The sequence below is a fragment of the Natator depressus genome, chromosome 16 (genome assembly GCF_965152275.1).
Source record: "Natator depressus isolate rNatDep1 chromosome 16, rNatDep2.hap1, whole genome shotgun sequence".
NCBI lineage: Eukaryota > Metazoa > Chordata > Testudines > Cheloniidae > Natator > Natator depressus.
The window spans coordinates 21,720,128-21,744,199 of NC_134249.1; the positions used below are offsets into that span (position 1 = coordinate 21,720,128).

The following is a 24,072-nucleotide window of genomic DNA, read 5'->3' on the forward strand; positions in this document are numbered from 1 at the left end:
ATTAAAAGTTACTTAACATCAAAACACAACAAAAAAACAAATAAAACAAATTCCACATTAAGAGAAAGTTAAACAGTATTTGAAATTAGTAATGTGAAATAGTAGGAAGATGTGGCAAAAATAAATTCTTTTTAGGAGGGTCTAGGGGAATAGATTGAGAAATATTTTAAACATCTGCCATCTAGTGCAATCTGGCTCACCTCACAGGAAAAATAAATAAAATAAATAAATAACATTGTTCTTTGGAAGGATTTTTATGAACCAGAGATAAAAGTAATCATTGATGGAGAAGTGTTCTAATCTGGAGCTGGAGTAAGGTGAAGCAAGGTTCAAGGTTTATTAAGGAGATAAACTGCTTAACACCTTAGATAAAAACTGCATCCATACTAGATAAATTCTGCCTGGTACAGAAGACATCAAGTGTCCGCATAACCCAAACACCATAGAAAATACCTGAGTCAGATCAGGATGGAATTTCCAGGAACTAGACCAATGACATGCCACCTCAATCAGTGCTTCATTTGTAATGAAAGAGGTGCCATGGCTCAAGCAATTATGTACTGGAACTCAAGCAATTTTTTTACATTCATAACTGATGCAGCCAGCCCAGAGGTGCCAAGGCTATGAACTGCCAAGCCTAGACGTGCCAGAGCTCAGCCCTGACAAGCCCTGACACAAATTAAGCATGGATCTCAATGTAAGCTTACTTTGCTTAGCTTGGTTACTTGCCACTTCTTTTGTATTTGTTGGTTGGACTCCCAACCCTAGCATTCTTTTAATGTAATTTTGTATTGAGAATTTAGAACGCAAGGAGAGCTAAATGTAAACCCTAGAACAGAGACACTGACTCCATTTTAGGACAGCAGCCCCCCACTAAGCAACTGAGCAGCACTGATAAAAAAAGAAATGGACGTCTGATTTGTTTCTCATACTTTGAGTGTACATTTTCTTTCATTCAGGAGCAGAGATGAGATACAATACAGCTGGACAGTGTGTGTGTGCGCGGGGGTGGGGTAGGGGGGTTAACATTTTCCAGGATAACAGCCAAAAATCAGAATTGTGTAACTTTTATATTGCAGCTGTTGCGTCATATTCGTGCATAACTGCCATTTAACTTCTTGGTGTTTTATATAATATATGAAAAAGGAAAGGTAGAAGCCACATTTTTTTCTGCCAGTAATCTCCAGATTGAAAAAAGACAGTAGCCATATGAGGGATAGCACCCACTTAAAAATGGGAGCCAGGCCCCATGTAACTGGCTCAGGAAGCCATGCAAAAGTTAGTAAACTGCAGATTGAGGTCAAGAAGAATATATAATAAGATATTAAGCAAATGATAATGCAAACTACAGACAAACAAGTAGCAGAAGAGAATCACGTTCCCTGGGTGAGAAGTTATTTAAATTATAATTATTAATCTAGCACTACCAATACCCACACAGCTTTACAGGAAATGCCATATAGCTCCGTGACCCTCATTCCTTGACCTCTCTGGTGATGTTGCCAACAAGGTTGCTAGTCGAAAGTCCTGATCCTGCAACTGACTCTGCATGAGTGGATCCCTGAACCAGTGCACAGCCCCACTGACTTCAAATACATGTTTTGGGCAACTACAACACACAGGACAACCACTTGAATGTGATAAGATGGAGAGATAGCATTAGGACATGCCATCAGGAAGGAGATCAACATAGAAAGGCTTCAGGAAAGAATTAGAGAGCTTTAAGGAGAAGAAAGGAACTGGCATTCTGCATGTTGGAAATTAATCCTAACATGGAGTGGTAGGCCTGAAAAAGGACACGGAAGACAGACAGTTCTTCAACATCAGAGAATTTCCATGTCTTCCTCACCTCCACATCCCCTACAAATAAATCCCTAGGCTGATACACTATACCAGTCAGAAAATGATAAGTTGGTCACTGTGCTCCTCAGTTCTTTTGCAAAATCTGCCAGACTATTTAGTTTCAAGTGTCGACCTTGGAAAACAGCTGAGGCTGAATTTAACTGGCTCAGACTGCTACTTGAAATGATCAAGGTTCTTTGGATTCTGTAGTCAGTTTGTTACTGTCTAACATAGGTGTGCTCAGAGTCTCACACAGACCTCATCTCAACGGTTTCATGTCATAATAGAGTAATGCATTTTAGTGTTCATGTTTATACTTAGTTGTTTTTAATGTTTGCTCAAATTTGGCAAAAGAAAGATTAATTGCTGATATTGTTGAAAAGTTCAATAAAGGTGATGTTATACAGGTGCTTTAGAAATGCCAAGTGATTGTGAGTATGAATTGTTAGTGTTAGACACAACCCTGTGGAATGAAATCCTCACTAAATGCACAGAACAGGTGCAGCATGAAGAGCAGTAATGTACATTTCTCCCACTGACATAAGAACAGCCATACTGGGTCAGATTAGTGGTCCATTTCACCAGTATCCTGTCCTCCAACAGCGGCTAGTCCCCAGATGCTTCAGAGGGAATGAACAGAACAGGACAATTTACGGAGTGATCCATCCCTGTCAGCCAGTCCTAGCTTCTGGAAGTCAGAGGTTTAGGGACACCCAGAGCATGGGGTTGTGTCCCTGCCCACTTTGGCTATTAGCCATTGATGGACCTATCCTCCATGAATTTATCTAATTCTTTTTTGAACCCTGTTATACTTTTGGCCTTCACAACATCCCCTTGCAATGAGTTCCACAACTTGACTGTGCATTGTGTGAAGAAGTACTTTCTCTTGTTTGTTTTAAATCTGTTGCCTATTAATTTAATTGGGTGACCTCTGGTTCTTGTGTTACATGAAAGGGTAAATAAGACTTCCTGATTCATTTTCTCCATGCCATTCATGATTTTATACATCTCTATCATATCCCCCCGAGTCATCTCTTTTCTAAGTTGAACAGTTCCAGTCTTTTTAATCTCTCCTTATACAGAAGCTGTTCTGTACCCCTAATAATTTTTGTTGCCCTTCTCTATACTTTTTCCAATTCTAAAATATCTTTTTTGAGTCGGGGCAACCACATCTGCATGCAGTATTAAAGATGTGGGCACACCACGGATTTATATAGTGGCAATATGATATTTTCTTCTTATTTATCCCTTTCCTAATGGTTCCTAACATTCTGTTTTCTTTTTTGACTGCCACAGCACATTGAACAGATGTTTTCAGAGAATTATCCACAATGACCCCAAGATCTCTTTTTTATGTACAGTTGGGATTATGTTTTCCAATGTGCATTACTTTCCACTTTTCAACACTTAATGTCATTTCCCATTTTGTTCCACAGTCACCCAGTAACTCTTTGCAGTCTGTGCTGGACCTAACTATCTTGAGTAATTTTGTATCATCTGCAACCTTTGCCATCTCATTGTTTACCCTTTTTTCCAGGTCATTTATGAATATGTTGAACAACACTGGTTCCAGCCTAACTCCTTGGGGGTCACCGCTAATTACCTTTCTCCACTGTGAAAATTAACCATTTATGCCTACTCTTTGTTTCCTATCTTTTAACCAGTTACTGATATATGAGAGGACCTTCCCTCTTATCCCATGACAGCTTACATTGCTTAAGAGCCTTTGGTGAGATCCTTGTCAAAAGTTTTCTGAAAATCCAGGTACACTACATCTACTGGATCACCCTTGTCTGCATTTGTTGAGCCCCTCAAAGACTTCTAATATGTTAGTGAGGCGTGATTCCCTTTATGAAAGCCATGTTGGCTCTTCCCCAATTAATCACATTCATCTATGTGTCTGATAATTCTGTTCTTTACTGTAGCTTCAACCAATTTGCCAGGTACTGAAGTTAGGCTTACTGGCCTGTAATTGCTAGATTGCCTCTGGAGCCTTTTAAAAAAATCGGTGTTACATTAGCTATCCTCCAGTCATCTAGTACAGAGGTTGATTTCCAGTGATAGGTTACCCACCATAGTTTAGTAGTTCTGCAATTTCATATTTGAGTTTTTTCAGAACTCTTGAGTGAACACCATTTGGGCCTGGTGACTTATTACTGTTTACTTTAACAATTTGTTCCAAAGCCTCCTCTCTTGACACCGTGGTCTGGGACATTCCTCAGATTTGTCACCTAAGAAGAATGTCTCAGGTGTGAGAATCTCCCTCGCACCCTTGGCAGTGAAGACTGATGCAAAGAATTCATTTAGCTTCTCCACAATGGCCTTGTCTTCCTCGAGTGCTCTTTTAGCATCTCTGTCATCCAGTGGCCCCACTGGTTGTTTGGCCGGCTTCCTGCTTCTAATGGACTTAAAAAAAATTGCAGTTAGCTTCTGTATCTTTTCCTAGTAGCTCTTCAAATTCTTTTTTAACCTGCCTAGCTAGACTTTTACACTTGACTTGCCAGAGTTTTTGTTCCTTTCTATTTTCCTCAGTAGGATTTGACCTCCAATTTTTAAAATACATATTTTTTCCCCTTTAACTGCCTTTTTTAACCCCTGCTCATGTGCTTCATCCTTGACTTGGATGGTCCATTAATCCCCATGGTCCATTCAATTCTTGGCCACTACTGATGCTTCTAATAAGGCAGCCAATTAGTGCCAAGTGTAGCGATGGTTTTAGTGAAGTCTGAAACCTGTAAAAAAAGTTTTTCACTTGTTTCTAATTTGTACACATTTGTATACAGTTCTCCAAAATTACAGATCCTGACAGGACCATGAAAGAGCATGTGCCAGGCAGGCGGCTGCTTGGGTTGTTGGACATTTGAGGACCTCACAGACAACTTCAGCAGGTCACAACCCAGTTCTCCCTCCTGTAGTGGAATCAGCCAAGGCCCCAGCAATGTTAAGGCTGGCCCTTGATCCAAGAACCGTTAGGAACCTAGATGAAGCTCATTAATTTATTTACTCACACCACTAGCACTCCTTGCTAATGCAAATCATCCTCAGCAGTTGAGTTTACACTGAAACGAACCGGGCTCAAATAGTTCACATCCAATTAGCTCGGTTGCTGTGTCCTTTTGCTTCTAGGACCACAGGAAAGGGCTGCGGTTGCTGACCCTGGATCACAGGCCAGAACCCTATTAGCACCTGCGGCTGCTGCTCCAGCATCCTCGCAGCCCACCTGCTGCACCAGGAGGTGACCACATCCTCTATGCTTATGCACCTAACCTCACCGGCTTCCTCCTGTTGCGTCTGCGTCCGTCCTGGCTGCTGCACAGACACAGCGCAGCCAGCCCTACTGCACACGAGCTTCGCGAGCCTCCAGCGGCACAGCCCCGCGCCCCCCGGAGCCCAGCTGCTGCACCCAGTCCCAGGGACAAGCCCGGCCCCACCCCAGGATCCCCCTCCTGCGGCTGCTCAGTGGAGGACAGAGCCGCGAATCACTCGGTGCCCCCGCCCCAGTCCCTGCCCACCCCCGCCCCAGTCCCAGCCCCAGCCCACTCTGCGCCAGCTTCCTTCAGCCAGCCGGGCGCTGCAGTAACTCGCCAAGTCGTCTCCTGCCTTTAAGCAACAGCTGCAGGTAGGTCCGCGACGAGAGCCCCACTGCAGGGGCTCGGGGGATGCCACGGGCGAGGGGGAGGCCGGTGCCTGCGCTTGCTCCGGGCTCGTCTCCATTGGCCGCTCCCTGCTGGAGACAGTCCGGGGCGCAGCAGCTCCCCTGTTCCAGCAGGGCAGAGCGGGGACGTGTCGGTCCCGCCTCCCCAGCTGCTGGGGGCGGAGGAAAGAGTCTTTGCAGTCCCATCTTGGGGGGAATAAGGGCCCGAACCCACCGCGGGTGGGGACAATGGGAAGCTCCCCCTGGACGCCAGCGAGTCAGGATGGAGGCCTGAGTTGGCTTTGACTCGCGGCAGCTTCCACAGAAAGGCAGGAGCTGGGGTGCAGCCGAGCACCGGGGTGCGGGGCGCCCGGGTGCCCCCGGCACATGAGCGCCCTGGACTCCGGAGGTGGGGTCCCTGGGTAGCAGGGAGCCGCCGTGCGCCCCGGTTTACGCGCGTGAGCGCAGCCGGGAGGGACCCACCCAATCCAATCCTGATGCGCTGCAGGGGGCTGGGGCGAAAGCTGCTGGCCCTCATCCTGTGGCTGCTTTGATGTGTCTAATAGAAACCCACGTAAAATATTCCACGGGTGCCCGTCCAGCACCGGATGGTATCTGTAGTGCCCGGGCGGGGCCAAATCCTGGCAGGGAGCAGGGTGCCCTCCACTCTCCCTGACTCCCAGGGGAGGGAAAGGTGCGCAGCAGCCTGCAGGACCGAGCCCTAGATTCTTTTCGGAGGCATCGTGAATTCTTACTCATTAACCAAGAAGGGAGGTGAATGTTGATATTTAAATAAACTCTCCTTCCTGAGGCGCTGGCACTGTTTCAAAATCTATAATAAAGAAAGCTCATGTGCAAAAAGTTCAAAACCATCCAAAGTTACTAATAGTACTCTCTGCAGAGCTAACTTTGCCTTTTGGTACACCACTTTTCACGGGGAAGCGTAGGTGCTCCATCTACACTAAACAGTGACTCATTGGAATTGAAAGAATATTAACACATAATTTTAAATAGCCAGTAAACAAACCTTTCATTAGCAAAGGGACACTTAAAATGTAGTCAGATGTACAACTGTTAACAGATAACATTTTGTTTTCAGTCTTAGCAGCAGAATGGACCCGGCTGCTTTTTGGTTGCATATTTGGGGTGTTCTTTTTGGTAATTATGTAGTAGTTTTAGGGTAATAGCTGCTGCTGTGAATTTTATATGGTTGTAAATTCTAGCAGACAAGATGGAAGGTCACTATGAGTCATCGCTTGCATATGCACACACCCACATCAATGGGCATTACTGAAATGGTTTTGGATGGCAAACCATAGTGGAAATGGAAATATAAGCCTGCAGCAGTTTTTTTGTGTGCCTTAAAAACAAACAAGCAAACAGAATATTTTCCTTTTGAGAAAATATAGTTATACCGCACAGCTGATTGAATAGCTATGGTATCATTTCACCAACTGATTGATATTAATGGCTGATCAATGAGATGATTTCAGAGGCACAATAAGGTATTTCCTATTACTACAGTGTTGAATGCAGTATAAGTACCTAGATAGATAGATAGAATGGGGAGATTTCAGAGTAGCAGCCGTGTTAGTCTGTATTCGCAAAAAGAAAAGGAGGACTTGTGGCACCTTAGAGACTAACCAATTTATTTGAGCATAAGCTTTCATGAGCTACATCGTGCATCCGATGAAGTGAGCTGTAGCTCACGAAAGCTTGTGCTCAAATAAATTGGTTAGTCTCTAAGACTGGGGAGAGAAATTATTAACTGCAGAAAAGAGAGCTGATTCAAAATAGAATTACTTTTTTGTAGTCTGCTGAAAACGTACACAGCCCTGTACAGTACATGGAGTAGACAAGCTCTTTGTCCGTAGAATCTTACAATTTAAGATTAAAGAGAATATATTTGCTTAGGTAAAACATTCCCTGGGGTGAACAGAAAATGTATGTTCCAAATCCCTATGTTTTGTGTGGTATGTGAGATTAATGACAGGGCACCTCCTGTGTGATTTGGCATTACATAGTCTAACAACACATCATCATATATTTTGTGTTTCAAGGAATTAAACTTTTTTTTTTAATTCTCATAAAATCACTGACAATGTTGTTACAATTTTTTTCAAAATACTGAAGATGCATGTTGTTGTTGCCGAGAGGCAAAAATACCCTGGTCTAATCTGATACAGAAATCCTGGAGAAGCTTCTACCCATAACATCCCACTGCTGTTCTTGGATATCTTAATAAGAAACCTGTGAAGATTGTATTGGTGGATTTGCAGAGGAGATCAGCGGGTAAAGGGTCATTTTCCTCTGCTTTACAACTGATTTAGGATAGATGCCAAACACTGGTAAAAATAGCACAAGTCTGTTCTCATTAGTGCCGGGAATACTGGGGGCTTTGTGTTTGTTTTTTTTGCCTGGAGTATGTATGTTTTGAAAACACTATTTGAATAGAAATTTCAAAGATGTATACACTTAAACGTATTTAAAATGTTTCCTAGGAAGAGAGTTAAAAAAGTTATGGGGATGACTTGTTTCAAGGAGGCCTCATTAGTAAGTAGATCCTCTTTGAATAAATTGCTTTGAATGTTAACTTGCTTTTGGATGTAAAAATCCAACTTTGCTAACAAGGATCCTACCATCATTCTTTTTCCTGAGTCTGTTATTTCTCTAACTGATAAAATTGCAGTTCTTTCCATCCTCCATAGCCAGCTTTATGCATGATGCAAGTTTATTGGCAAAAAAACTTCCCTTTGCTGGGGCATGGCATGGCTCAGCACAGGGTATTCCTACTTTAGGATAAAAAGGGGAGCTTCTATAGCATCTTTCCTCCTCTAGGTTTCTCAAACTACTCTACAAAGTAACGAGTTAAATACTGTCTACAATGAACCATCAAGGGAAGTGAAGCCACATTTGTGTGACTAGGAATAGTTCTCACACAACCTTAGACATTGCAGCCAAGTTATTAATTTTATCTATGGGAAAGTTTGCACCATAGTCCCTTTGATAAAGTGCCATGAGCAGAAGAGATCCCTCCATTTGATGGCTTCTAGCATTTCAGCAGGCTTCTTGCAGAGCACTGCAATGTATGTAGTGGCTATAGTCTTAAGTTTTAGAACGGACTCCACACTATGACCTCCGGACCTGGTGGTGAGAATGCTGGCCACTGAGTCACAGTGACCCTGTATTGAGTGTTAGCCATTTGAAAGAATTAGTTTGTTATCTCTACCATCTATTGGCTTGATCATCCTGTCACTAAAGTCAATGGGAGCTTTACCATGGATTTCAGTGGTACTCGGCCTGAAGACAGTCTGGCTTATCTGGAAGCACCCCAGGAGAGTGTGGGATGTAGTTATACCTCATTGAACAGCAATGATCAGTCAGTGACTTTGTATGTGAACATTTTCATATGCATCTGAAAGTTACTGGGGAGATTTTCAGAGACACAACTGGCATTGAATTTCAGTGGGAGCTAGGTATTTATCTGCCACTTGCGTCTTTGAAAAACTCCCCCATAATAAAGTTTAACTTGTAAAACAAACATAGGACAGTGAGTGGCTATTTTCCACAGCCTGATGACAATCAATGTGTTGGGAGGGAAGAGGGAGAAACTGAACCAGAAATCAAGACTTGCCTGTTTCTAAATGACTAAAGAGCAGCAAGGCAGAAATTAAAGAGTTCTGTTTGTTTCAACTTTAATCTTAACGTAACCTAAACTCAACCCTTGATCATCCTAAGTGTTTTAACCTGGGACTTTCATTACCAAAGCACAGACCTCTACCATTTGAGCTGAAGGAGAGGCAGCATTAGCCAATTGCAGTAGTGGGCAGTTGACCTCTGTGGACTAATTCCTAGAAGGGGGAGGCAGCATCTACTTTCAAGCATGTGTGACGGGGCAAGGCCAGATGGCTATAGAAAAGTAGTGGGAGATAGATATATTAGCTCCAGGCTAAACAAATCCCTGGTACCAGGTTAAGTGAAATGGAAGCTGCTCCAGGTCAGTTAAGACACCTGGGGCCAATTAAGAACTTTCCGGAAGGCAGGGAGAAGGCTAGGTTGATTGGGACACCTGAAGCCCATCAGGGGCTGGCTGAAACTAGTGAAAAGCCTCCCAGCCAGTCAGGCGGGGGTGCATGTCAGGAGCTGTGGGAGGAAGTTGTGCTGGTGGAGAGGCTGAGCAGTACACACCATATCAGGCACAGGGAAGGAGGCCCTGAGGTGAGGGTGAAGTGGAGCTTGAGGAAGTGAGGGCTGCTGTGGGGGAAGTAGCCCAGGGAATTGTACGTGTCATGTTTCTAAAAGGTCAGCTACCAGAGCCGATACTATTAGGGTCCCTGGGCTGGAGCCCGGAGTAGAGGGTGGGCCCGGGCTCCCCCCCACCTTTGCCCCCTGATTAATCACTGAGACTGGGAGATAACAGAGACTGTGCAAGGAAGGATAACTTCTTCTCCCCTCCCTTGCTGGCTTATGATGAAAATGGCTCAGTAGACTGTGACCCTTGTCTCTAGAGAAAAAAGGGTTAGGTGGAGGGTCACAGTGAGCCTCTGAGGCTAGCGAAATCCGCCAGGAAATGCGGGACCCACGGAGGCAAGGACAGAGCTTTGTCACAACTGGTGTCAGGAGTGGGACTTCGTTCACAGTGTGGTGGAAGAAAGAGGTTTAAAAAAAAAAGCGCACTGGGGTTTTGGATTTTTATTTTTTTTTTTGGTTTTTGTTTGTTTGCTTTGTACCACAATGGAGGAGGTGGTCAGTGCCCTGGTACAAGCCACGGCAGCCCAGCAGGAGGCCACCCGGGTTCAGGCAATGGCACAACAGGAGTCTATGAGGCTACAGCAGGAAACCAATCAATTATTGATGAGCCAGGCGACCCAAGACTGTGCCCTCTTGAGAGAGGTGGTGGACCAGCTGAAGATCCTCACCACCCAGGCCCAGGGGTCTGACGGGACGCGAACCCTGAGGGCCACTGGTTGTCTGCCACAGATGACGTCAGGAGATGACATAAAGGCATATCTCCTCTCATTCGAAAGGACTGCTCAGCATGAGGTGTGGCCCCAGGAGCAGTGGGCCAGCATTCTCGCCCCTTTTTTGTGTGGAGAGGCCCAGAAGGCCTACTTTGACTTGCCTGCCACGGATGCCACTGACTATACCCGTTTGAAGGCAGAGATCCTAGCACGATCAGGGGTAACGGCAGCGGTAAGGGCCCAGAGGTTCCATGAGTGGAAATACCAGGAGAACAAACCCCCAAGGTCCCAGCTATTCGACCTCCTACACCTTGCTCAGAAGTGGTTACAGCCCGAGGTGTGCAGGCCGGAGGAGATTTTGGAGACCCTGGTCATCGACCATTACATGCGGGAACTGCCGCCAGATCTCCGCAAATGGGTAGGCCAGAACGATCCGTCCACGTACGATGAGATGATCACACTGGTAGAAAGATGGATGACAGCCAGGGAACTGACCCAACTACCCAAGGAAGGCCCCTTTCGAAGCAAGCACCCGACCCCAACCCTGGAAGGTTGCGCAGCCAAACCCCTGGGGAGTCCTAGGTGGAAGAAGGGGGGGGCCGAAAACCAGAGGGGACCCCAGAAGGAAGGGATTGGCCTGAGTGGGGGGAACCCCAGGACTAAACCCCCTAACCCCCAGGATAGGGGAGTGATTAAAAGCAATTATAGATGTTATGCATGTGGGGACACATAGCAGCACAGTGTCCCAGCACCGAGGAGCCTATGCAATGTAACTTGGGGGATTGGGAGGTCTCATGCTCCCTTATCCACCTCGCGGGGGTCCATTAGCCCCGCATAATTACACCAGGCCAGTGAGGATAAATGGAGCAGAGACTACAGCGCTTGTGGACTCTGGGAGTGCTATCACCCTCATATCGGGTAAGCTGGTAAAAAATAGTCAGCTGCTACAAGCCAAACGCGTACCAGTGACATGCGTGCATGGGGCCGTGAGCCATTACTCCACCATCCCAGTGGAGATGGAGGTTCAGGGAAACCCCATTGAAGTGACTGTGGGCGTAGTTCCTAAACTTCCATATCCTGTAGTCATTGGGAGGGACTATCCAGGGTTTGATAATTTACTGCCCCCGGAGAGGCTGGAGGGAGGTGGGGACCCTGAGGACAGCGACTTGTCACCCGGGAATGTCAACCCCCAATGTTCGCTGAGTTTTCTCAGGATCTGTTCTCAGCCCCCCGAAAGACCCGGAAGACAAAAAAAGAGAGGAAGGCTGCAAAGGCCTTGGGAACCCAGATCCTGACCCAGGGCCAGAAGACCTCCCTAGTAGGCAGATGGACATGAGCAGCCAACAGAGAAACTTTCACCACAGAAGGTGAGCCAGAAGCTGCCCCCAGCCATGACGGCAGCGAGCCGTTGGAAGAAGCAGAAGCCGGCCCCTGGGAGCTTGGGCAGGTTAGTCCCGGGAGAGAGACTTTTGGGCTGGACCAGGCAGAGGACCCCAGATATGATAACGCCAGGAAAGAGGTGGCCGAGATTGATGGGATACCCGTGGATGGGAAGGTCCGGGGTCCCAGACCTTTCTTTATAGTGAAGAAAAATCTCCTGTACCGCGTGGTGCAAATGCAGGAGCAAGAGATACAACAACTTCTGGTGCCACGAAAACATCAAAAAGCCATATTGAGTCTCACCCACAGTCACCTGTTTGGAGGACACCTAGGGGTAGAGAAAACCCAGGCACGGATCCTGCGGAGGTTCTTCTGGCCAGGAGTACATGAAGATGTCCGGCGATACTGCACCTCTTGTCTGGAGTGTCAGTTACATAGCCCTCGCCCGCACTTGCGGGCTCCTTTGATACCTCTTCCAATAATAGAGGTTCCTTTCGAACGGATAGCCATGGATCTGGTAGGGCTCCTAGAGAAGACAGCTCGGGGCCACCAACATGTGCTTGTTGTACTGGACTATGCAACCTGGTACCCGGAAGCTGTTCCCCTGCGCAACACAGCTTCCAAGACAGTAGCTAAGGAGCTAGTACAGATCTTTGCCCGGGTTGGGCTACCCAAGGAGATATTGACTGATCAAGGGACACCTTTCATGTCCAAGTTGATGAAAGATCTCTGTTCATTGCTCCATGTACAAGCCCTACGGACCTCTGTATACCACCCGCAAACAGATGGCCTTGTGGAAAGGTTCAATAGGACCCTCAAGGCCGTGATCAGGAAAGTGGTGAGCCGGGATGGGAAAGATTGGGATACCCTATTGCCTTACCTCATGTTCGCCATCTGGGAGGTTCCGCAAGCCTCCACGGGTTTCTCTCCATTCGAACTACTATATGGGTGCCACCCTCGGGGCATATTGGATATAGCCAGAGAAGCCTGGGAAGAGGAGCCAAATCCCGGAAGGAACATAGTTGAGCATGTACTGCAGATGAGAGATTGGATAGACTGAGTTACGCCCATTGTACGGGAGCACTTGGAGAGAGCACAGGAGACCCAACGAACCCATTATAACCACCAAGCGAAGCTTCGATGGTTCCAACCAGGGGATCGGGTGATGGTACTGGTGCCCACAGCAGAAAGTAAACTGTTGGGCAAGTGGCGGGGACCCTACGAAATAATCGAAGCTGTGGGAGAGGTGAACTATAAGGTGCAGCAGCCAGGCCGCCAGAAATCGGAGCAAATTTACCACCTCAATCTTCTAAAACCTTGGCACGATCGAGAGGCATGCTTAGTCATGCAGGAGACCCTTCCCCAGGAGGATAACTTACACGAGCAAGTGAGGATATCATCCAAAAGATTGAGGCAGCCGACATGATTAATCGCAACAGAGATGTGTTCTCTACAAAACCAGGGCGTACGACTGAGACCTATCACCATACTGGCACGATCCCCAGAGCCAAGGTAACATTGAGACCCTACCGAATCCCAGCAGCCAAAAGAGAAGAAATCAAGGCCGAAGTAAAGAAAATGTTAGAGTTAGGGGTTATTGAAGAATCTTACAGTCAGTGGTCCAGTCCAATTGTTCTAGTGCCTAAACCTGACAGTACCATGAGATTCTGTAATGACTTTCGCCAACTGAATGAAATATCCCAGTTTGATGCATAACCCATACCATGCATCGACGAACTGTTTGACCGACTGGGTAGTGCCCGATTCTTGACTACACTGGATCTGACAAAAGGGTACTGGCAGATTCCTCTGACCAAAGAAGCTAAAGAAAAGACAGCATTCTCCACCCCGGATGGGCTATTCCAGTACACCGTCCTCCCTTTTGGGCTACCTGTGGCCCCAGCCACATTCCAGTGCCTCATGGATAAGCTGCTGCGCCCCCATACTAGTTATGCAGCTGCATACCTAGATGATGTCATCATCTATACGCCAGACTGGGGAACCCACTTGGAGAAAGTTGAGGCAGTACTGCGCACCTTAAGGCGGGCTGGCCTCACTGCTAATCCCGTTAAATGCGCCATAGGGCTAGCAGAGACTAGGTACCTGGGATATATTGTGGGAAGGGGCATAGTGAAGCCCCAAACGAATAAGCTAGAGGCAATTCAAAACTGGCCCCGGCCGACCCGAAAGAAGCAGGTCCGTGTGTTCCTAGGTGTGGTAGGCTACTACCGACGGTTTATTCCCCACTTCGCCACTAGGGCAAGTCTCCTAGCGGACCTGGTGAAGGCCCGAGGTCCAGACATGGTAAAGTGGACCGACGCAGGAGAGGGGGCATTTACAGACCTTCGGACGGCCCTCTGTAATGACCCCGTACTCATAGCCCCGGACTTTAACAGGGAATTTATTTTACAAACAGACGTTTCTGAGGTGCGGTTGGGAGCAGTTCTGGCGCAAATGGTGGGAGAAGAGGAACACCCGATCCTCTACCTAAGCAGAAAGCTTCTCCCAAGAGAACAGAAATACGCAGTAGTCGAGAGAGAATGCCTTGCTGTCAAATGGGCTATGGAGACACTGCGTTATTACTTCTTAGGCCGGCGATTTACTCTTATGACAGACCATGCACCCCTCCAGTGGATGCAGCGGAATAAGGAAAAGAATGCAAGGGTCACCAGGTGGTTCTTATCCCTCCAACCATTCCAGTTCTGCATAGGGCACAGGGCTGGATGCCACCATGGCAACGCTGCTGGTCTGTCACAAGCATACTGCCTGGCGTCCCAAGTTGCCCAGCTCTATGGTGTTGAGCACAGGGGGTGGATATGTGATGGGGCAAGACCAGATGGCTATAGAAAAGTAGTGGGAGATAGATATATTAGCTCCAGGCTAAACAAATCCCTGGTACCAGGTTAAGTGAAATGGAAGCTGCTCCAGGTCAGTTAAGACACCTGGGGCCAATTAAGAACTTTCCGGAAGGCAGGGAGAAGGCTAGGTTGATTGGGACACCTGAAGCCCATCAGGGGCTGGCTGAAACTAGTGAAAAGCCTCCCAGCCAGTCAGGCGGGGGTGCATGTCAGGAGCTGTGGGAGGAAGTTGTGCTGGTGGAGAGGCTGAGCAGTACACACCATATCAGGCACAGGGAAGGAGGCCCTGAGGTGAGGGTGAAGTGGAGCTTGAGGAAGTGAGGGCTGCTGTGGGGGAAGTAGCCCAGGGAATTGTATGTGTCATGTTTCTAAAAGGTCAGCTACCATAGCTGATACTATTAGGGTCCCTGGGCTGGAGCCCGGAGTAGAGGGTGGGCCCAGGCTCCCCCCCCACCTTTGCCCCCTGATTAATCACTGAGACTGGGAGATAACAGAGACTGTGCAAGGAAGGATAACTTCTCCTCCCCTCCCTTGCTGGCTTATGATGAAAATGGCTAGGTAGACTGTGACCCTTGTCTCTAGAGAAAGAAGGTTACGTTGAGGGTCACAGTGAGCCTCTGAGGCTAGCGAAATCCGCCAGGAAACGCGGGACCCACGGAGGCAAGGACAGAGCTTTGTCACACATGCTACAAGCGAGTTTCATAATATAGCAGTGTTACTGTCAGCTCCACCTATAATACAGGTTGTCTAACACTTTCCGTTATAAAACCTTGTTTTATAAATATTTTGTGTAAACATGTAAGCAAATCTCGGGCAACTCACAAATTGTTAGTGTGTCTGCCAACATCAGAAAGTTGGATGCGACTGCTGCAAAAAGAGAAAAGCTAACAAGATGACGAGTCCTCTGACAATACAGAAAGCAGTACTAATATTTTAAAGAACCACCTTGACTAAATGCTGCCTTATATGGGTTTGAATACAACTCTTTTTTTATTTTCTGGTGCAGGAAAGTGATCTAATCTAGGGACTTTTGGTGGGAACCATGCCATTCCTAAAATAGCTGCCATGTATTTGGTGGTTACATTTGTTTTTTCATTCTCTTCACAAATGTGATCTTTCTGGTTTATAATCCGAGTTTGAACATCAATGCAGCTAATCAATAGCTGTCAGCTGGAGGAGCATGCTGGATAGTAGGGATGTGCCACTCAACACACCAGCGTATCGCCACTTTTACTTCTACCTCAAGAAACAGCTTGTTTTGAAATGGAGCAAGAGTTACCAAATTGCATTTAAACCAGTGGAATTTTCTGAGTCTTTCATTAAAATCAAATGCAAATCACTGTTAAACTGAATTATCAAGTAACTTTTGTAAGACACTAAGTAACACTGGACAACAAAAAGCAGATGTTCTAGGTTAGTTTTTGTTCATTCATACAGTATTTAGAAATATAGGAATTGCCATGTGGACTGTCTAGTCCAGTATCCTCAATCTGACACTGGGCAGTATCATGCTCCACAGGAAGAGTTAAGAAATGCAGTGTGGATGTTCTCATTTTCTGTATACATTTCTAATCCTATTTTGAATCTTCCTGAACTCCTGATTCAGTGATGCTTGTGGAACTCAGTGCCACTAGACATCAGCTGGAGTACTGTATCCAGTTTTGGGCACCACACTTTAAGAAAGATGTGAACAAATTGGGGAGATTCCATAGGAGAGAAACAAAATGATACAAAGTTTGGCAAACATGACCTGTGAGGACAGACTGAAAGAACTGGGCATGTTTAGTCTAGAAAAAAGAAGAATGGGGGGCGGGGGGGAACAATCTTCAAATGGGTAAAAGGCTGTTATAAAGAGGACTTTCTAATTATAAGGATAGTTAAACATTGGAACAGGTTACCTAAGGAGTTTGTGGAATCCTCATCACTGGAGGTTTTAAGACAAGGCTAGACAAACACCTGTGAGAGATGGTCTAGGTTAACTTAATCCTGCTTCAGCATGGGGGGCTGGTCTAGATGACCTTTTGAGGTCTCTTCTAGCCCTACATTTCTTTGATTATGTTCTACACAAAATCTCTTTATCATTTGTAAATTTGCTGCTTTTCAATTTAATTGGCTGTCCCCTTTTTCTTGTAAAGGATAAGTAGAAGTACCTGATTTATCTTTTCTGCGCAATTAATTATTTTGTATACTTCTGTCATGTCTCCTCTCATTCTTCTCCTCCACATAAAATTAAAATCCCAGTCTTTTTAAGATCATCATGCATTTATGACTCCAAACAAAAGTATGAACAAACAATTTTAGGAGGCTGAGGGATAGAGAAAGAGAGCTTAAAATGGTTATCAGCTTCTCCATAAAGGGATGAATTTGCATTTGGGTCCTGTGTTAATTGGAAATGATACCAGAGACTAGATTTTAAAAAGAAAACTCCTTGAATGGGGATGGCACACAGCACCAAGCCCACGTGATGTTTTAGTATGTCAAGGATTTTCATAAAACTGACATGTTTTTGATGTAGAAGGGTCCACAGGACAATGATCATGTTAAAAGTTAAACACTTAATGCTCAGGACAAGATGTAGCTACTTGGACAAGTGCAGCAGATAGTTCAAATATATAGTATTAGCAGCCTTGCTGTTTCAAAACAGATTCTGCAACCCGTGACATGCCCTCTACCCTGACCAAGACCTCAGAGAGGGGGAATCTATATTCGTTAGATCCCAGTTCTGCTTCCACCAAGACCCATCTGAAAGCAGCATCCCCTTGGAACTTACTGGACATGTCCACTAGAATGCTGCCACCTTAAAATGCAGCCGGTGTAACTTCTTTTCCCTCCTGCATGGTCCACAATGGAGGAGTCAGGCTGCTCCTCCGTAATCAGGCAGCACGGCCTGTGGGGTTTGTCTGAGCGAAAAATATCCATCTTCCCAAAATAGTTCTCTGAGCGGAAAATTGCTTTTAATGCAGCACTGTGAAAAGAAAATGGAGGGTAAGACAGAAAGGAGGGGAACTGAAATGCAGCGTGTTGCCCATTATACCTACTCTGCTTCGTACACTGATTTGCTGCTCACGTCTCCATTCAAGGTAGAGTCCTAGAAAAGATGGAGGAGAGAAGTTTTTTTTTTTTTTTGCAGGAAAAGGGAAAGTAAAAGCAAAAGGAGTCAGTGGGACAAGCCACTGCACAGACTTCATGCAGAGCAGGACCTGGGATTCCAGAGGACGTCCTCCTGCTTCACCCCCGCTTCCTGAAAGGTCATGTTGGCAAGCGTATGTTGTTTACACCACATCATGCAATCTCAGATTTTCTTGACTGGCAGAGTATGTTAGTCAGGCTTTTCGTGAGCACAATGCTAGATCATGCTGTTTACTATAACTGCACCACTATGTTTGTGTGTGCTCCTCCATTTGTACCTGTTCCAGCATACATTATTTATTTAGTTTTTCTATTGCACCAGAGCAATGATGAGCTGCCAAAATCTTAACAACCGGTTCCCTCCTACCCCACGAGGGGGTCGTGACCCATCTCGGCCCACCAGGGACTCCTGCCCCATCCAACCTGCCGCGTTCCTTGATGCCCCCCCGACCCTTACCCCATCCAACACCCCCCCCCCCCCCCCCCGTCCCCTGACTTCCCCCAGAACCGGGCGAGAGGGCCTTGTGGGCCACCATAGTAGGTGCCCACCCTGCCCCTAAGAGCCTGAGGGACCTGCCGGGGGGCGAGGTAGGGAGTCCCGGCGGTGCTTACCTGGGGCAGCTCCCAGGAAGCATCCAGCAGGTCCCTCTGGCTCCTAGGGGCGGGGGAGTGTAGCTAAGGGGGGAACAGGGAGAGCGGCCGCTCCCCCACTGATCGCATCGAAAGTGGCATCTTAGGCACCGACTCCGTGGCACCTTAGGCACCGACTTAGGCTGGAGCACCCACAGGGAAAATTTGGTGTGTGCAGAGCACCCACCTGCAGCTCCCCGCCCCGCGCCCAGCCCCAGCTCACCTCCGCTCCGCGTCCTCCCCTGAACGTGCTGCCCCGCTCTGCTTCTCCGCTCGCCACCCCCCGGCTTCCCGCGAATCAGCTGTTCGCACGGGATGCTGGGGAGGTCTGAGAAGAGGTGGCAGCTTCGCACTCAGGCCCAGGGAGGCGGAGGTGAGCTGGGGCGGGAAGTGGTTCCCCTGGGCCCCTCCCCCCTCCGGGGTTACCTGCTGCGGTGCAGACAGCCCTCCTCGCCCCCCTGCCCCCAGCTCCCCTCTGCTCCGCCTCCCTGGGCCTGAGTGCGAAGCCGCCGCCTGCTTCTCAGCCCTCCCTGGTGTCCCGCGCGAACAGCTGATTCCTGGGAAGCCGGGGGGGGGGGGGGCGGAGAAGCAGAGTGGGACGGCATGTTCAGGGGAGGAGGTGGAGCAGAGGTGAGCTGGTGTGGGGCGGGGAGCTGCCAGTGGGTGCTCTGCACCCTTCAAATTTTCCCCATGGGTGCTCCAGCTCCGGAGCACCCATGGAATCGGCGCCTAAGGTGCCACTTTTGGCCGGTTGTTAAATTTAGAAGCCCTTTTAGAACCAGTTGTCCCTCATGCAAACCGGCTCCAGCTCACCACTGCACCAGAGGCTACAGTCAGGACCATTGTGTAAAGTGCTGTACAAACACACATGAAGATGTGAACCCCGCCCAAAAGAGCTTATTTTATACCTCTTCTACTAGTACTCATCTGTACCTGTTCTGTTTGCAGAGTACTGTTTTTATACTGGTACCCGCTCTATTCATATGGGATTATTTTTCAGGGTGGGTTCTTAACAGGTGTATTAGTAAATTAACTGATTTCCCAGTGCCCTCTAGCAGCATTGTCAGGCACTCAAAAGCCTAGAGCACCTATCTCAAGGCTACCTAGGCTATAAGCATTTTTAAGAACCGATCTCTAGAATTTAACTGCCTGTTCTTTGACTTGATTCATTCGGATGTTGAAGGTGTGTCTAGTAATGGTATTAAGCAATAGCAGCCACCTTGGGGGTTATGGGTATTCTGCATCCAGCTAGGGAAGGGAACAGGTTGGCTAGTATCTGTACAAACATTAAAGTCCTAGGGACACACCTTACCTAGGTAAATAACTTATGAGACTAGCACAACGCTAGGCTGAGGGGAAAGGAAAGCTCTAACATTTGGCTGTCTTCCACAGGGACTAATCTGCCTAATTGCAGTTCTATCAGCTTCTCTTAAGGGGATTCGTTGTAGCATATGTCACAAGGTTATGCTAGAATGGCTTTGTGGAGCAATATGGGAACTCAAAACATCACATTAATCCATAGCTATTCAGTATCACTCCATGGAGTGTGAATAGTAGCTTGCTGTGGTATTGTATGTAATTCTGTACAGACACAGTTGTTCTCTGCATTTGGAACTGTATTGAGGTGCATCCAGTTAAGTGTGTGTGCAGGATATTCAGAGTAGGAGTCAGTGACCCTGACAGAATTCTGAGAAGTAATGGGGTGAGAAAAGAACTTGCTTCTGTGGACTCTCAAGAAAACTGGTTCCTTCCTACCTAGCTGAAAAGATAGCCACCTCTCCTGCCCCAGTCTATAGGACGATCTGGGCTTTTGATCACCTTGCTCCCCCAGGAGAATCCCCATTGATCTCAGGCATGGAGGTTTCTATTCTGTGCACAGCCATTACTGGAGAGAGACTTGCTTGTCTATATTAGGAGCTAGTCGGTGAGTCAGTAGGAAATCATCCGGCAACGTTTAAACATACGGGTTTAGCAAACATTTCCACACACAAAAATGATAGCTACAATTCAAACCAAAATATATAAAATCCAGGATGAAGTGAATCATCCAAAAGAAGCCAGATCTTTCAGATTGGACAGAGCCCCAAATACTAGCTGAAATCAAAATCATTAGGGCTTTGTTCTCTCTCGCTTTCTGATCTGAGTAACACTTTGGTTCCTCAATCCCAAAAGTCTGAATCATGTTAAAAAACAAACAAACAAACAAAAAAAGCCTCGAGAGCTATCTGTGTAATCACCATAAAGAGAACTTTACACACCTTGATATGAAGAGGAACTAGGTAGTATACTGTTTATGTATTAATGATATTGCCTTATAGTCACTGGCTGACAGAGATTATCAGCTAGCTGGTAAGGGACTATGTAGCTCAGGTTGTGATGGACTCTCTTTTTGCAATGAATCAAGGGTTCCAGTCCTGGCTCCTCAAATGTGTACGATGAATGCAGTAGTTGTGTCTAGATTTGTTATATCAGGGGAAAGAATTGATAAAATATACTCTTGTGGTCCTTTGTATTTTCAGAGCGGCATGAAAACTTTATAAATCACCACAACAGCTCTGTGATGTTTGACTGTCCAAACTGAATGAAATGAAAGATGTAAACAAATAGGATAAAGGCTGAAAAGTAAATTAGAATGTTACTTTTTCTTTTAATAATGTTGGCTACTGGTAACAAAAGTTTTTCAAATGTGAACCTGATTATTTAAAAGGATACATTCTAACAAAGTCAAGGTTTTGGTGTAAATAATGTGACAGAGATTAAACAATAGACTTGTCATATATGTCAGTATGTATTAGTAAAAACACACCCAGTTACTGTCACAGGAACTTAAGTGCCCACAGGGAGCATTTAGTTTTTGTCTTTGTATCTCATTGTAGGATTATGATTTTGCCCTGTCAGCCAGCTACAATCTGGGGATATTAAGTGGAAAGATAAAACTGGTTTACATGCAGTGGATTGGAATCCATTAATCCTCTTTCTGAAAGACCAGGCTATTTAATACCATTTCTATAGTATAAAAATAATCAGGTCTAAAAATGTTGCGCATCTGTTTTGCAAGAGTGTTATTACTAATGTAGACAGAAAACCCGCCAAACATGTTAAGGAACACAATGTCCATCAACTTATGTCAGCAAGTTAGTGTCATTTCTTCAAGGGCTAAAACATGTTTTTCCTTTCCACTCAGGGTGAGAAAACCATGTTATACCATGTTTGGAACACAACCCTGGATCTCATTTGTGACTGAGCCGATTTTGTAGGGTAGAGGGGTTTGGAAAAGAGCAGGGTCACCTTTGACTTTTCATTGGTGGAAGATTCTTCAGCTCTTTCTAAAAGCACATCTGACCTCTTTTAAAGTTCTGAGTGTGGTTGTTCAGCAAGGTCCCCGGCTGTGAATTGGGGTAGAACTCAGAATGTGGGCTGAATGGTCACCTCTGATGTTCCTAAAAAGAAAAGGAGTACTTGTGGCACCTTAGAGACTAACCAATTTATTTGAGCATGAGCTTTCATGAGCTACAGCTCACGATGAAGTGAGCTGTAGCTCACGAAAGCTTATGCTCAAATAAATTGGTTAGTCTCTAAGGTGCCACAAGTCCTCCTTTTCTTTTTGCGAATACAGACTAACACGGCTGCTACTCTGAAATCTGATGTTCCTGCCATTCACCATTGTCCCAACCATTGCAGTGAGTGGAAAAATGTGCTGACAGATAAGTAGTGTTTGCACTGTGGAGCCAGTGTAACCACATTCCCTTGAAGGAGAGGCAGTAATTTAGCCTCTTCTCCCACAAAGGCCTGAAAATGTTTACTTTCAACTTTGTTTCAGGAGCGATGAGCCACCTGTTATAAGGATTAACAAAAGCTGACCTGCAGCATCTGGTTTACAACAAAAGTTGTTTGTATTGCATTTTAATCAGAGGCCACAGCTGAGATCAGGGTGTCCATTGTGCGAGGCAATGTACAAAAACAGCAAAAGAAAATCCCTGCTCCAAATTGCTTACCAACAAAACAGAGGGGGGGAAAAAAAAGAGGCATGAAGAACTAAATTGATTCACCTGCCATCAGTGACAAGCCAGGCATAAAACCCAAATAGTATGGGCTGTGCCTCAGACACTGTTCAGTAGACTACACTGCCCCTCTAGTTACACTGACTACACTATACCGCTCTTCCAGAATAACTCCATGTGAAGACAAACCCTGAAAAGCAACTGGGTAAATCCTGGCCTCCACTTTTTAAATGCTGCTTTTGAGGAAGGAAGATCCTGCAGCAAAAGCAGGGACGATGATCCGAAAGGATCACTTGTGCTTGTGTGCCCTTGGGATAGGGGCACAATAGGGACCATGCACTAGCGCTCAGAGCTGGACTTCTACCTGGATACGACAAAGTTACAGCTAAATGTTTTTAATCACAAATAGATCTTCTACAAACGTAAGAATTGCTTATACTTCTCTCTCCCTTGATAGGCCGATAACAGTGGTTTGTTGTCAGAGCTCACAAGTCTGAACAATTTGCATCCGTCAGGTTTGTGTTTTATGCTACAGTTACTGTGAAGAGCCCTGTTTTGGGCCTCTGCAGACTGCATGTCATCTCACTCCTTGATAACACCCATTTTTTCATGTTCTGAGTGTATATAAATCTCCTCACTGTATTTTCCACTGAATGCATCCGATGAAGTGAGCTGTAGCTCACGAAAGCTTATGCTCAAATAAATTGGTTAGTCTCTAAGGTGCCACAAGTCCTCCTTTTCTTTCTACTTCTGCTATGGTTTCCAGTTCCTTTTTTTCTTAGGAATCATTTATTACTTGTTCATTGATTTGGTCAGCGAGTTTGTGAATTGAACAAGAATGTCTGTGCTGCTGGGGGGCGTACAGCTTTGCCAGCTCTACCATACCAGGAGAGCAAGTAGTCGCCTGAGGCTGCAAAACATTGCTCCTGTTTGTGTTGTGTGCCTGGGGGCTGGTGGGATGAACATATGCCAGTTTCCTTCCAGTGGATGCTGTGTAGAACCTTGGCACTTGTGTCATCCTCCTACATCAACATCTCAGGAGCTTTTGTTTTTTTGCTATTGTCACCTAATCTTAGAGTGGTTTATGACGTGGCAAGTTGTTGGCTTTTAACATGGAGCACTGTATCTCACTGGGTACATATGTCTTCCTCTAAGATGAGAGCTATTCTCAGCATGTTGGCAATGTGCATATCTAGGTCAGTTGTGCATAATCTGTCTGCCGTGCAAAATCATCCTGAGCTACTAAACCAAAGACATATTCTTGTTTACATACTTACCACAGCAGGGAGCTGCTGGGGGGGGGGATGGCGGCAATCATTTCAGGGCCTAGGGGCGGCAAAATCATTAATTCGCCACTGTTCCAGTAAGATGTGTTTACACCTGTAATCAGGGACAAACAATCTTAAATGGATGTGTGTGCACACACATGCACTTTAGGAATGCAGAATAACCGTTCAGCATGAGTGTGGTCTGGGATTTTTGAGTGAACCCACATCCAAAGCTATTTTTCCTTTATTAAACATATTGACAAGTGTGTGCTTCATGTGTAAAGAGGGGGTAGGATTTGATATTCACAACCAAAGCAATCACTGGTTTCAGAGTAACAGTCGTGTTAGTCTGTATTCGCAAAAAGAAAA

At 46.1% G+C, this 24,072-nt stretch overlaps 1 protein-coding gene across 3 annotated transcripts in view; it reads left to right on the forward strand.

Moving 5' to 3' along the window:
* Positions 1 to 5,357: 5,357 nt before the first annotated feature.
* GSN (gelsolin) overlaps positions 5,358 to 24,072 on the forward strand; it is a 51,617-nt gene continuing 32,902 nt past the window's right edge. The window contains exon 1 of one of the 3 annotated variants that reach the window (XM_074974167.1): positions 5,358 to 5,461. Coding sequence is in view for 2 of the 3 variants with exons in the window: in XM_074974165.1 (XP_074830266.1) it covers positions 7,997 to 8,029 (33 nt within the window). In the remaining variant the exon portion in view is untranslated. Of the gene's footprint in view, positions 5,462 to 7,981; positions 8,030 to 17,825; positions 17,939 to 24,072 lie in introns of those variants that run through there. The other 2 variants (XM_074974165.1, XM_074974166.1) reach the window with 2 other exon arrangements.